At 41.9% G+C, this 14,200-nt stretch overlaps 1 protein-coding gene across 1 annotated transcript; it reads left to right on the top strand.

Moving 5' to 3' along the window:
- The first annotated feature begins 6,222 nt into the window (after positions 1-6,222).
- On the top strand, positions 6,223-7,606 carry LOC130887913 (dnaJ homolog subfamily A member 1-like). Its single transcript, XM_057790632.1, is given in 1 exon segment — positions 6,223-7,606. A coding segment is annotated over 1 exon segment (1,194 nt). The 5' UTR covers positions 6,223-6,264; the 3' UTR covers positions 7,459-7,606.
- The last annotated feature ends 6,594 nt before the right edge of the window (positions 7,607-14,200 follow it).

Below are 14,200 nucleotides of genomic sequence, written 5' to 3'. Positions count from 1 at the left end.
TGCCTAACTGCATTCTCTACTTTCTTCTTTTCAATAGTTACCAAATTTTCTGTGGTTGGAATGTTTATCCCCCAGAGTCTCATATCACATGTAAATGGTATTTAAAGATGAGACCTTTACTGAGTGATTGTAGATCTTCCAGCATTGGTTGGTTAATCCATCCATGGCTAAGCATCAATCTCTGCCTTGTAATCATGGACTTCTCAGATTCAAGAGCTGTACAGAATAAAATTCTTTCTTTATAGCTAAGTGGGTAATCTCAGGTATTCAGTTATCTCAAAAGAAAATGGACTAAGACAACATGGAACATGTTGTGCCCACTCTGCCATCCATGAATTGTGAGCTCTGTGTGACAATGTTTATCTCTGGTTATCAGTGTAACCTTAGCACTCAGGACTGTCACAGCAACACAGTAATTACTTGGTAAATAATTATTTAAACAAATGAGTGATTTAAGTAAAAAATAATATAATGGAACAGCAGAATAAAAATAAAATAGGCACTATAAACATAAATTATCCAGAAAAAAATAGCAACTGAGCAAATACTTGAGTCCCTGGCTATGACAGGAGCAGTATACTCTGCTCTTCTAATTTCCCTTGTATGAATGAGCACTGTGATCAGCTTCCCCTGCAGCTGAAGCTAAGGGAGAGAGAAAGTTCTTGCCAGTGTTTCCTAAACTTGAATACAACTGTCCTAGGAATCTTGTTAAAACATAGACCTAGATTCCGCAAGTCTCAGAACAATGAATAGCTATTTGTAACCATTTGTCAAAGGACAGCATTTCTAATCTGTGGACCACACTTGGAAGCTTACATATACCCCTTTAAAGATGACCCATTTCAAAACAATAATGCCCCAAGAACAAGAAAACTCAGCAATGACTGTGTCTGTCACCGTTCTCCAACAGGAGTCGGGACTCCTTGGAGAAATGTCTTATTTTAGTATTGGAACATAAAGTCTGGAAAATTGTATTGTTAAAAAAATCAAGAGGTCCTTAAACATGCCAAAGAAACATAGCAACCAACTGAAAGAGTCTTGGTAATCAAATCTGAATAGTTCAAGACACCAAATACAGATGTACTGACTTATAACTCTAAAATAAGATATCTAAGCCCACGTTAATGTAAATAATCAATAACTAGAAATGACAAGCATGCCATTCAAAAAGAATGTCAAATATTTACGCATGTACCCTTCAAAAAAGGCAATAGAACTTCCCACTATGTGGCTTCAAGCTGCATTTAGTGATCTATTTGTCCGGGTTCCCCCAGAGAAACAGGACTAAATAGACAATAGAAGATAGATAAATATGAAGATCAAAGGTGATATATAAATATCACATGTGCACAGAGAGAGAAAGAGAGAGAGAGAGCGAGAGAGAGAGAGAGAGAGAGAGAGAGAGAGAGAGTTTTATGCTCTTCTGTATAGCCCTGGCTGTCCTGGACAGATTACTACTCACTCTATAAACTAGGCTGACTTTAAACTCACAGAGATCCACTTGCCTCTGTCTCCCAAGTACTTGCTTCCTCTCTCTCTCTCTCTCTCTCTCTCTCTCTCTCTCTCTCTCTCTCTCTCTCCAGCTACATTTGAAGCTAGCCTCAAACTCAGAGATGTTCCTTCCTCTACCTCCAGAATGCTGGGGTTAAAGGCGTACGCTACCACAACATGCTAGAAAGGGATACTCAATATAAGAATATAAAATTTTCTAGTCTGGTTGTGGACCTGTGGGTGCGGTTATCTTGATTACATTAACTGAGGTAGGCTAACCTCACCCACTGTGCATAGCCCCATTGCCTGGTCAGGGAATCCTGGATTATGTAAAAGTGGAGAAAGGAAATTGAGCACTAGTGCGCATGCATAGGTTCATTGTTGCCTGCTCTTGACTGAACAAAGTTGACCAGTTGTCGCAATTTCCTAAGACTTTGACTTCCCACAATAATAGGCTATAACCTAGAATTTGTAAGTCAAATAAATTCTTTCTCTCTTAGATTGCCATTATCAGAGTGTATTATTACAGCAACAGGACATTAAGCTAAAACAGAAATCCGTAACCAACATTAGGTCATTGGTCTACAACCCTGTTGCTTCTGGACAGTTAGAAACTATTTTGTGGGAGAGACTGGAACCTGGAGCTGGAAAAGCCATGTAGCACGATGGACACAGCTTAACGGGCCACCCTGGTGAGAACTTAGAAGAGAAGATGCTAAGAGAAACATGAACAGTGGAGGCTCGACTCGCAAGGTTTTGGTGAGAGCAAGGACCATCAGGAGCTAGTTTAGGGATCATTTGTATGACACTTTGCTATGAATCTAGCTTTGATTTCCTGAGAATCTGAGTATAGAATCTAAAGATAATAGACTGACTTTTTTGGCAGAGGAAATTTCAAGTCAGTCTTGAATTGATATAAAGCCACCGAAGTGGCAGCTTTAATTGATAAAAAGATCAGCACCATCATAGAGAAACCTCCTGTTCAGCATGGGGTCAATGAGAAGTATCCTGTGGACAAAGTTCTCCCCTCAAAGAAGACTCCATCTTGTGAAGATCTAAATTTATTTCAAAGCAGTTGATATAGCTGTAGCACCAAAGAGTTAGGCTACATCTTGAGCTGGTCATAGAACTTGGCAATGTCATGAGCATCGACCAAGGCATGGAAGATGCAAGACTGAGGAAGTCATGGAGAACTGCTGTGGTCAGGCAATGTGTGGAGAGAAAAGAGTGCCTACAGGGAGGACCTAGGACGCCACTGTGAGAAGTCGGAAAGATAGAGCCTCGGTTGCAATGTGAGCCCCAAGAAATTGGAGATGCTAGGAGTTTGGGATATCTGACAATGAAAGTTGCAGATGTGGAGTAGATCTCTGTTTGATTGTTCTGAAAAGTAAAACTTTTATATAAAAAAAGCCCACGTGACCCCCACAGTGCTTCCCTTCACTTCAGCTGCAGACTTGCATGAACCTGACAGTGAGGGCTGCCATTAGCACCGGTCCTGGCGAAGGTTTTTGCTTTGTCCTATCGGAATCACAGAAGATAGCTCACATGAGCCAATGGTTTAAAGTGGAAGGGAGCCACCTGAGCTGGTGAGAGTAAATTAAATAGTCAATGTGTTGGAGCAAGATTATCTTCACAGATTTGTAATTGTAGCACACACCACATTACCCTGACTGACAGAGTCATCTGCACAGGAGGTTTGCAAATTACATCTCATAGATCAAATTCATTCCACAGATTCTTTTGGAATGAAAAATTGGCTTATACCCTTTAGTGAAGAAGAGAGGGGAGGAGGTGAAGGGAGAAGGAGCAAGGAGAAGAGCAAGGAGGAGGAAAGGAAAAAGAAGGGGTAAGGGGAGGAGGGGAAGGGGAGGGAGGAGGAATTAGGAGTGAAGGGGAAGAACACATCATAGGTGGGGAAGGAAGGAGGGGAGGAAGTTACTGTGAGTGTAGATGGTGAAAACTCTTAACAGAAACTTTGCATTTGAGGTTGTGCTACCCTAATTCAAGTTCAAGTAATAAGAGAATTTGTTTTAGTTTGTTTGGTTTAGTAAGGTCATAGAAAGACACCCTTGCCCCTATCTTAGATACTTGTCAATTGCTGTCACAAAACACCATGACCAAGGCAATAAAAGAAAGCACTTAATTTGGGACTCACAGTTCCAAAGAGTTAGAGTCCATGGTCATCATGGTGGAAACATGGTAGCGGGCAGGTAGACATGGTGCTGGAGGAGGAGCTGAGAGTTTGCATCCTAATCCACAAGCAAGAAGCAAAGAGAAGCAAACTAGGAATGGTATGGGCTTTTGAAACCTCAAAGCCAGGCCCCAGTGATAAACCTCCTCCAACAAGGCCATACCTAATCCTTCCCAACTAGGAATCAAGTATTCAAACACATGAGCCTATGGGGACCATACTCATTTAAACCTCCACTCCACCAAATCGGTCTTCCAGTCTCACCCTTGGGTTACCATCTGTCACAAGGAATTTGCTAGATGCTAAATAGTTGGAACTGTCTGATCTTGAATATTCAGCTTCCAATTTTGTAAACTAAATAACCCCCTTTTCCCATGAGTCCCTCACAGGTATTTTGCTGTAGCAAAGAATCAATGTGAGACCTGAAACATAAGTCGGAAAAGAGTTTTGTCTGTCTTGTTTCTAGTTTAAGCTTTGTCATTGCCACAATATTCAGTAAAATTTTGTCAAATTTTCTTTCTAGTAAGATGTGGTGCTGTACATGTAAAATCTCTAGATGAAAGCCAGACTGGGCATACTGTGAGAATTTCACTCAAAATATACAAAGCAACTTTTTTCTTTCCTATTTGAACAATGAGATGTCAGGGTGTATGTAGGAGTAGACTAGTTAAGTGACCTCTAAGTCAGTCACCCACTGGCCATGCTGCAGGAACCTTCTCAGGCCCCAACCACGCATCCGCTTGTTCTTCCCGCTCTTGCTTTGAGTACCTCAAGAGCCAGCAGCCTCTAGTTGTGACTTGCGTCTAGCTCAACTGGGTAGCCACCGAGGGAATTTGTTCAAACATCTGCTTTATATTGAACTGTGGCAATAATAAAGTCACAGGCTACATGGCCAATAAATCCTCTCCCTCACTCATCTCTGGAAGAAAATTCTGCTTGAGCATATGTCTTATCACCTATAGTTACCTCAAATTGTGCCCTTGAAACAGAGGGATTCTGGTAAACAATAGTTTGCTCTTCTCGAAAACATACACTTGTCAGAAGGAAAAAAACCTACAGCAGCAATTACACTGTAATATCAAAAATGCTTTGACAGAGAGGACTTTGATTTTTTAACTATATATCTATGAAAACAGAACCTTTTACATCTAATTACAAACATCTAATGTAGGAAGAATTTTCTGTAGAGTAACTTCTGGCTCAGCTTCAAGCCTCATTTCCCTCTATAGCCAGATGCTGCCTTGGTTGGCATGACAACAGTCACCAGTGAGTAGAACCTGTGGGCATGATGTCCAATCGCGACTCTGACGTGAGTATTTACAACACTGGTAGGTTAGCCATTGCTATGAGCCATAAAGGCATGTACCACTAAAACAAAGTGCATTCCCAGCTTATTCTCTATTTTGCCAGATCCTCATATGTCCCAGTTCTTTCCAAAGTAGCATGGAAAATTCTATCAGGAAATCAAAGTACACAGAGAGAACAGCCATAAGAAGTTGCAGTTTAAATGTCTTTTTATAAATTTTATAGAAACGTGTGATCATATAAATACAGGGCTTTGGGAAGGGACTTAAACTTCATGGCAGATGCACTTCTAGGTAGAGGTTACCCCCAACATCAGGCATTGTACGGGAAAGCCTGGACCCAAGGGCCAAACTGCACAAGGTTAGCCTCTTCAGTCCGCAACTTAGTAGCTGTGAAATTCTGGACAACTTTTAAATATGAAATAAATTATTGGGGGGCATTATTTTTTCTTTCTTGAGATAACATATTGATGTAGCCCAGACTAAACTCCAACTTGCTATGAAGTCCCAGCTGATCTTGAATTCCTGATCCTCCTAGCTCCACCTCCCAAGAAGTGGGATGGCCCACATATACCATCATGCCTGAAGCAATAAACTGAATTCTGTAATGAAATGGGGTCTTCATTATGTTTACGTATTTATTATATTTAACTGGCACAAAATTGCATATACTTATGAGATAAAATACAATTCTATACATGTACATATGTGTATGGGTAGTAATCAAATGGGGGTAATTAACATTTCTATACCCTTGTATATATTATATTGAAAGCCTTCAGCTGCCTCTCTTCTGTCTTTTTTAAAGTAATGGACTGTTGTAAACTATAGTCACCCTGCGATACTGGTAATATACTAGGGTTTTTTTATTCTATCAGATTATATTTTGATGCCTAGTATGTAGCCTGCCTCCATCCATTTCTCTGTTTCCCACCCTCCAATTCTATTCTCCTCTCTTTTTTGCGATCAGCACTTTTTTATTTTAATTTTTATTAATTAATCAATCAATTAATTTTTTCTAGCCCATTCACAGTTTCCACTCCCTCCTTCCTCTCCTCCCATTCTCTTCCCCCAATTACCCCGTTCCCCTCTCCTTCCCTTCAGAAAACTACAGGCCTTCCATGTATATCAGTCTTTTGAAAAAAAGTATCCACATATGGATAAGAACATACAGAATGGGGAACTTTCCAGAACGCTCGGTGGGAGGTGGAGGACCGGCGTCTGCCCGAAGCTCCTCTTTCCGCTCTCCGGCACCGGCCCGCTCACCGGCTGTAAAAAATGGTGAAAGAAACCACTTACTATGATGTTTTGGGGGTCAAACCCAATGCCACCCAGGAAGAATTGAAAAAGGCTTATAGAAAATTGGCCTTGAAGTACCACCCCGATAAGAATCCAAATGAAGGCGAAAAGTTTAAACAGATTTCTCAAGCTTATGAAGTTCTTGCTGATTCCAAAAAAAGGGAGTTATATGATAAAGGAGGAGAGCAGGTGATTAAAGAGGGTGGAGCAGGTGGTGGTTTTGGCTCACCCATGGATATCTTTGATATGTTCTTTGGAGGAGGAGGAAGGATGCAGAGAGAAAGGAGAGGTAAAAATGTTGTGCATCAGCTCTCAGTGACCTTAGAAGACTTGTATAATGGTGCAACAAGAAAACTGGCTCTGCAGAAGAATGTGATCTGTGACAAATGTGAAGGCCGAGGTGGTAAGAAAGGAGCAGTAGAGTGCTGTCCCAACTGTCGTGGGACTGGCATGCAAATAAGGATTCATCAGATCGGACCAGGAATGGTCCAGCAAATTCAGTCAGTGTGCATGGAATGCCAGGGTCATGGAGAACGTATCAGTCCTAAAGACAGATGTAAAAGCTGCAATGGAAGAAAGATAGTTCGAGAGAAGAAGATTTTAGAAGTTCATATTGATAAAGGCATGAAAGATGGTCAGAAGATAACATTCCATGGTGAAGGAGACCAAGAACCAGGACTGGAGCCAGGAGACATTATCATTGTGTTAGACCAGAAGGACCATGCGGTTTTTACACGATGAGGAGAAGACCTTTTCATGTGTATGGACATACAGCTGGTTGAAGCATTGTGCGGCTTCCAAAAGCCAATATCCACTCTTGACAACCGAACCATAGTCATCACCTCTCATCCAGGTCAGATTGTCAAGCATGGAGATATAAAATGTGTGCTGAACGAAGGTATGCCAATATATCGTCGGCCATATGAAAAAGGACGTCTAATCATTGAGTTTAAGGTAAACTTTCCTGAGAATGGCTTTCTCTCTCCTGATAAACTTTCTTTGCTGGAAAAACTCCTTCCTGAAAGGAAGGAAGTAGAAGAGACTGATGAGATGGATCAGGTAGAACTGGTGGACTTTGATCCAAATCAGGAAAGACGGTGTCATTATAATGGAGAAGCATATGAGGACGATGAACATCACCCTAGAGGTGGCGTTCAGTGTCAGACCTCCTAATGGGCCAGTTACTGTTTGTCACTCTATATGCAGTAGTGAATGTGGGAAGGACTGTAATCATAATATGCTCACTACTTGGCTGTTGTTCTTGTTTTAATATTCAACTATAGTAGTGTTTTAAAAGTTAAATGAAGAATAAACACAAATATAAAAGCTCTGACTTTGCCCTGTATGTATGATGACTTCAATGTTCAAGATGAAGTTTTAGTACTTGTAAAAAAAACTACTTTAAAAGTTCCCTAGCATCTGTTAGGCCATATCTTGTGTAACTGATATTAGCTGTGTACATTAGACTGATATGCTAGGTATGTGTTATATGACCCTTAATTGTTAAGCTATGGAATTAAAATTCTGTATTTAAGGTAATCAGAAAAAGAAAACAATTAGTAGTGACATGTTGATCTGTCTAGTTGTATGAAGTGGATTAATTGTGATGCCTCTGCATTGTATTGCCTCAGCCATTACTAGAAGGTGGCACAATACATAATTTCACCTGTTATTAGTGATAGAAATGATACATTCCTAAAGAAATTTATCAAACTACTGCTTAAGGGCTTGCTCTTCTAGATTGCATTCCCTTCTGCTGTGCCATCTGTTAAAAGATATTATATATATATATATATATATATATATATATATATATATATACACACACACACACATACACAGTTAGAAAACATGGCCACCTCTCTTCCCTTCTCCTTGAACCATGATAAGCCCTTGGGTAGTGACTTCCAAAACCCAAGTAATTTTACAAATTAAAGTGAAGAGACCTTGTATATGGGGAAGTGATTTGCATGTATAATCCAGGAAAGGCTTGCTATTTTGACTTAGGCTCCAACGTAATTGCAATTTATTGTTGGTAGTATAGCAAATTATGAATAGCTTTGTTGTATGTTTTAAAGTCACATGTTCACATGCTTAAATCTGGGTATCAGAATTTAAGCAGTTATTGAAATGTATGACTGTCTCTTAATACACTGATTATAAAGTGTTAAAAAAAAAAGAACATACAGAATGTGTTTTGTTTTGTTACTTAACACTCTGTCCTCTAGTTCCACCCGTCCATCCACTTTGTTGGACCAATGTCTTAATCTCTCTAGCTTTATTTGCTCATCCATAAAATAAACCTCCTAGAGCACCTGCTTGGTGGCCCTGATGGAGACCCAGGCACAATGAGAGGATATTAAATGTCAGTTATGCTCCCTTTTCTCAGCAACGGGACCACACAGGACAGCAGCTGCCTTGTATAGAGCATGCTCAAGCATGTACACTTTGCGTGCAGAGATTAAAGGTCTCTCTGCAGCCTCTTCAAACCCTTCATCTTGACCTGACATTGAAATCAAAGATCCAGTTTCAATGACAGGATGTACATTAGCCCTTCTGGCTGTGAAAGCCTTTCTGTGATCCCCTCTCAATGTATTTCTCAAAGGGAGAGTCTTCTCTACCCTCCTGGAATGGAGAAAAGATCACAATTAGCTTTAAACATGATAAACCTTCCTGGTCTTTAAATTCTTCCTCCTTAAAAATATTTTAGGACATGAGTTTTACTTGATGGCTACTGTTAAAGCCAGCTTTTTCCCCCCTTCAGATTAATCAAACTAAAAATTAGTCTGATTCTCAACTGCCAAAAATAGACTGATACCAGGAGAGATGTTAAGCCCGTCTTTGTCAACAAATTGTCTGAACAAAAGTTAGATCCCTCACTCCCTGGGTGGGAAGCAACCATGAGAATTTATATCCTTGTCTACTTTGCACAGTGTGCTGGTCTAAGCGAACTGACACCTGCAATCCTGCCCTGAGCTGAGGTTGTATAAATTCGCATCTACCATCCTGTCTTATTTATTTATTTATTTATTATGTATACAATATTCTGTCTGTGTGTATGCCTGCAGGCCAGAAGAGGGCACCAGACCTCATTACAGATGGTTGTGAGCCACCATGTGGTTGCTGGGAATTGAACTCAGGACCTGTGGAAGAGGAGGGAGTGCTCTTAACCTCTGAGCCATCTCTCCAGCCCCCCATCCTGTCTTTTTAGGTTTTCTGTTGTTTCCTTTTTTAATCTCACTCACTAACCTTGAATTTCTTATGCTTCACACTGCATTTCCTTTGAAGAAATATAGGGACGCTCACCCCAAAATGTGACATGCTGGTTTTCTGATTATTTTCAAAGATTCTTAGAGAATGACAGATAGGAGAAACAGCTTCGTATAACTCTCCACGCTCTACCCACAGACCACACCTTCAAAGAAACGCTTACCCTTGGTCCCTTCTTTGCTTACTATCAACTGAGTTCCTATCTGCAGGAAGGATGGTTAAAAATTTACCATACCTGTACAGATGGTAAATGATGATAAATCATAAATGATGGTTCATGCCCATGCCCTTCTGATTCCCAAAGAGAAACACACTAACTTTTCTCTAAGCACTAAGTGCATGCATTCATCGTAGTCAGTCAGTTCTCCTAAATGTCACATCCTCTCCCCATTGTCCCCACCCCATGAAAAGGGTCTTTGTCCAAACCACATCTGAGCATGTATTTTTCTCCTATTTAATCTGTTCACTGCCCGTGCACTCCAACAACACCTCAGAGAGCAAAGAAGAAGAGGTCTCTCTCCTCCCGACACTTCAGGGGGCGCATCCTCTTAGGTGGCCATGAGCAGCTGTCCACTTTGTGTCAAGGATGGTCACAGCCCTTAGGTAACACTAATGGAGCTTTCACAGCTCTACCCCCACTGGTGGCTTTTCTCCATCTCCCTGGGGATCTATATCTGGACTTCCTTTGTGAGCCACCAACTGCCAAATAACAACACAGAGACTTATTAATTATGAAAGCTTGGCCTTAGCTTAGGCTTGTTCAAACTAGCTCTTATAACTTCACCCGTTTCTATTTATGTACATTTACCACATGGCTCTTTACCTCTCCTCAGTTCCGTGCCTCCAACTTGGTCTGTGCCTCACTAGCTTCTCCCCATTCCTAGATCCATCCCCTGAGTTTGTCTCTCTGTTGAAAATTCCACTTAACTTCTGCCTAGCTATGGCTGTTTAGCTATTAAACCAATCACAACGACACATCTTCACACAGTGTACAAACATTCCGCAACAGGGATCTGTTGTCTCTCGCTTCCTAACTCCTGTAGCAAAGTTCTTGATTTCAAATAAAATGCATATAGATACACACACACACACACACACACACACATTACAATTTCACTTCTTTATAGAACTACATTTTCCTGTATTGATTAAGAAAACATGATCACAAAATACAAATTCCAGGTTTTTGATGCCTCATTTTGGTCGCTTAAGTTCACCAAGTCAAATGTCCAAAGTTGAAAAGAGAAAATTAATTTCCCACCTGAAGAAAGTTGTCTCAGGGCTGGTATGGCTCATGCCTGTAATTCCAGCACTGGGAAGGTATTGGCAGAAGTTCAAGGCCGTCCTTGGCTACACAGTGAGTATGAGGTCAGCCTACAAAGCATGTGACTGTCAGGAAAGAAAGAGATGTCTCAAGGAAAACATGACAGTGGTGTCATCTTGGGTTTTTTAATTTGTGGTAAATCTCTAGGACTTCTCTTTGCTGACAGTTTCCTTATCTATCTCACTGTCTCCTCCTCTTCTGATGAATTATGAGAAAATACATACAGATGCTAATATGCAAATACATGCAGATGCTAATATGCAAATACATACAGATGCTACTATGCAAATGCATACAGATGCTAATATGCAAATACATACAGATGCTAATACGCAAATACATGCAGATGCTAATACGCATCCATTGTCCTCATATACAAACATGACTTCTTCTCCAAGCCACTATTACTCTAAACATGATCCCTGAATCCAAGTGTTCAGATTCCCAGTAAAGTCCCCTTCCCAATTATTTTCATGTCTAAAATTCTCAAGAGCAACCAGAGAGCCGAGCAGTGGTGGCGTACGCCTTTAATCCCAGCACTCGGAAGGCAGAGGCTGGCGGATCTCTGGAAGTTCAAGGTCAGCCTGGTCTACAAGAGCTAGTTCCAGGACAGAAACCAAGAAGCTATGGAGAAACCCTGTCTCGAAAATCAAAAAAAAAGAAAAGAAAAGAAAAGAAAAGAAAAGAAAAAAGAACAAAACGACCAGAGCCCTCTCTACTTCCCTGCTCACGCGCGCTGTGCCATCTACTATGTGGTGTGAGTTGTGGGTCAGACATGAGAAGGTCCTTCCGTAGGGACCATGCTCCTGTTGTAGGTACCTGTTGACCTACTGTCAATGTTGCTAGTATGTCAGGTAAGCCTTTATAGCAGGTCAGAACAGCATGGACTCTGGAGCTGCTGCCCTAAACGGAATGGGTGGGTGTCTTCCATGCCAAGGCCACCATTCTATTCTATCTAAAGCCTTCCACCTGCCTCTTGCTACTGATGAGGCCTCTTCTCATCCAATCTTCTCTCCTCATCTACTTTTCCACTGCAGAGGGAACTGGCTATGCAGCCAGCCAAGCTGAAGCTATTACTGACACACAGGAGCCACTAAAGTGCTACAAACACAGGTCACTGTGCATGTCCCCAGGGTCACAGGGTTCCGCTATCCCCATTTTGTGTTGTTCTGTGGCATGTCTCTCAGAACAATGCTGCCTTGTACTCCTGTTGTTTCAAAGGCAGACTGGAAAACAGCTTTCTTTTGTTGTACAGTCTTCCCGCCCCCACACAGGAATTGAGACACAGTCCTTTGGGTAAAGGGATGCCGCTGATCTGCTCAAAATCTCCCTTTCCCTCCAGTACCTGAGACACTAGTGTCTGCCCAGTAGCCTGGGGCCTATTTGAACTTCCTCTGCTTTAGACAAATTTTCTTTAGCTTGGTTCCTCAAACACACATCATCAGACTTTCTCTGGGACTTCTCAGTCCAGAGCCATGGTTATCCTCTCTGCCTCCCCATGTGTACATCCCTGGGCAAGAAAAGAGGTCAAGAGAAACGTCCTGTAGAGATGGAGTGGTGTGTGTTTATTCTCCAGGTGAGCCTCAGCTGAGCTGAGAAGTCAGGAGAGCCTAACACTTCCACCGGAGAAAAACAGCATCGTGAACTGGGAAAGAGCTTCCCATGTGGCCCTTGGATTTAGGAACATAATCAGGCTTGGAGCCCAGAATCTGCTTTTTATCTGCAGCTGTTTGTTTGGAAGACTTTCGGCAAGAGTGGGGTAAAATGGAAGGATGGCAAGTTTCTCCAGTCTGGAGGAAGTGGGGGCATAGAGTGACCTCCATTCAGTCCCAGACCTTTGTAGTCCTTAACAGTAAAAGGACATCGGCAGTCCAGTTCAGCACAGATGAAGCCCCCCCAGAGACACTTAAGATGGAGACCACTGTTCTAACAGTCACTGAAAGAATGAAGATATTCTCCTTGCTGTTTTCCTTTTCCCCAACATAGTATTTTTATCAATTCTTTGGGAATTTTATACAACACACCCTGATCACACTTGCTTCCCATTCCTCCCAAGTCCCCCCTCCCACCCTTGTACCCTCCACCCTGATCTCCCAAATACACCAAGTTCAATTTGTGTTGCCCATATACTTGGAGCATGGAATGAAGATTCTAAAGAGGCTTTTCTTTCCCCCTCTTTGGCTGTTGGACTTGAAACAATGCCCCCCCAAATTGTTTGGTTAAGCATGCTTCTTGTCCTCCATTCAAATTGGAACCTCATGTCAGAACCCTGAAGATGAGCTTAGAGGAGCTGTGGGACCTCTATTTCTTCCTCGTCCCAAAGTGACCACATTGAGTTCACCCCCTTTCTCTGCTTGTCACTAACACTTTATCTCTTCAGGTCTATAGAGGATGGGTGACTCAGTCTAGCCTGTTGGGGTTGCCCAGGCTCATCTCACAATTCTGGGAAAGAGCCAAAGAGGGCAGAACTAGGCTCTCACCATCACGGAAGGCTAGGTAACTGCAAACTAATAAGAGACCTCTCTGATTATAAAGCTATAGCAGAGCATGGGCACTGTACTAGAACAGGGGCAGCCTTCCCCCTCACACAAGCTTCCTGGGGCAGAAGGCGAATGGTGCACTTCTGCTCCTCAGTCTTTGGGAGCAGCCATGGTCTGGAAGAGACAAAAGATTCTGGAAACAGAACAGTGGCTCCCCCATTCAACTACAAGATACCGAGCTCAGAAAAGAAATGAAGAGATTAGTGTGCCCTGAGTTTGAGTAGCTGGAAATAACTAAGAAGCTATCAAATCTTCATTATATCCAAGTTTTTTTAAAAAATAATTTTGCTACAAGGGAAAAACAGTAATGAGCAAAACAACCACTGTTCCCCAACAAGTCCATAATGCGAACATTCCATCTCTGAAAGGCACTCAAATCTAAACTCTCCTCTCCTTTTCAGGACTTGAAGCTGATATGCAGGACAGGCTCGCAGAAAAGAACAGTAAACTTCATTGGATTCCATTTTACGTTTTCTTTACAAGTTCCGAATTAATCTGATCACCTTTTCTGCCCTAGGCAAACAGTAGGGTATTTCTGCGTTGGCCCTCATCCTCTCTCTAGGCCCATGTTCTAGTCTCATTTCTGCTGTGATAAAATAACCAGCCAAAAGCAACATGGGGAGAAAGGGCTTGTTCTGCTTCCAACTCCAGGTTAAAGTCCATCATGGAGAGGAAGTGAAGGCTGTGTGTGAGAGCTTCGCCTGCATGTGTGTAAATGCACTGTCTGTGTGTCTGGTGCTCACAGCAAAGAGACAAGGGCAATGGGTCCCCCAGAACTGGA

The sequence above is a fragment of the Chionomys nivalis genome, chromosome 16 (assembly GCF_950005125.1).
Source record: "Chionomys nivalis chromosome 16, mChiNiv1.1, whole genome shotgun sequence".
Classification (NCBI taxonomy): Eukaryota; Metazoa; Chordata; class Mammalia; order Rodentia; family Cricetidae; genus Chionomys; species Chionomys nivalis.
This window is presented reverse-complemented; position numbering and strand designations above follow the sequence as displayed.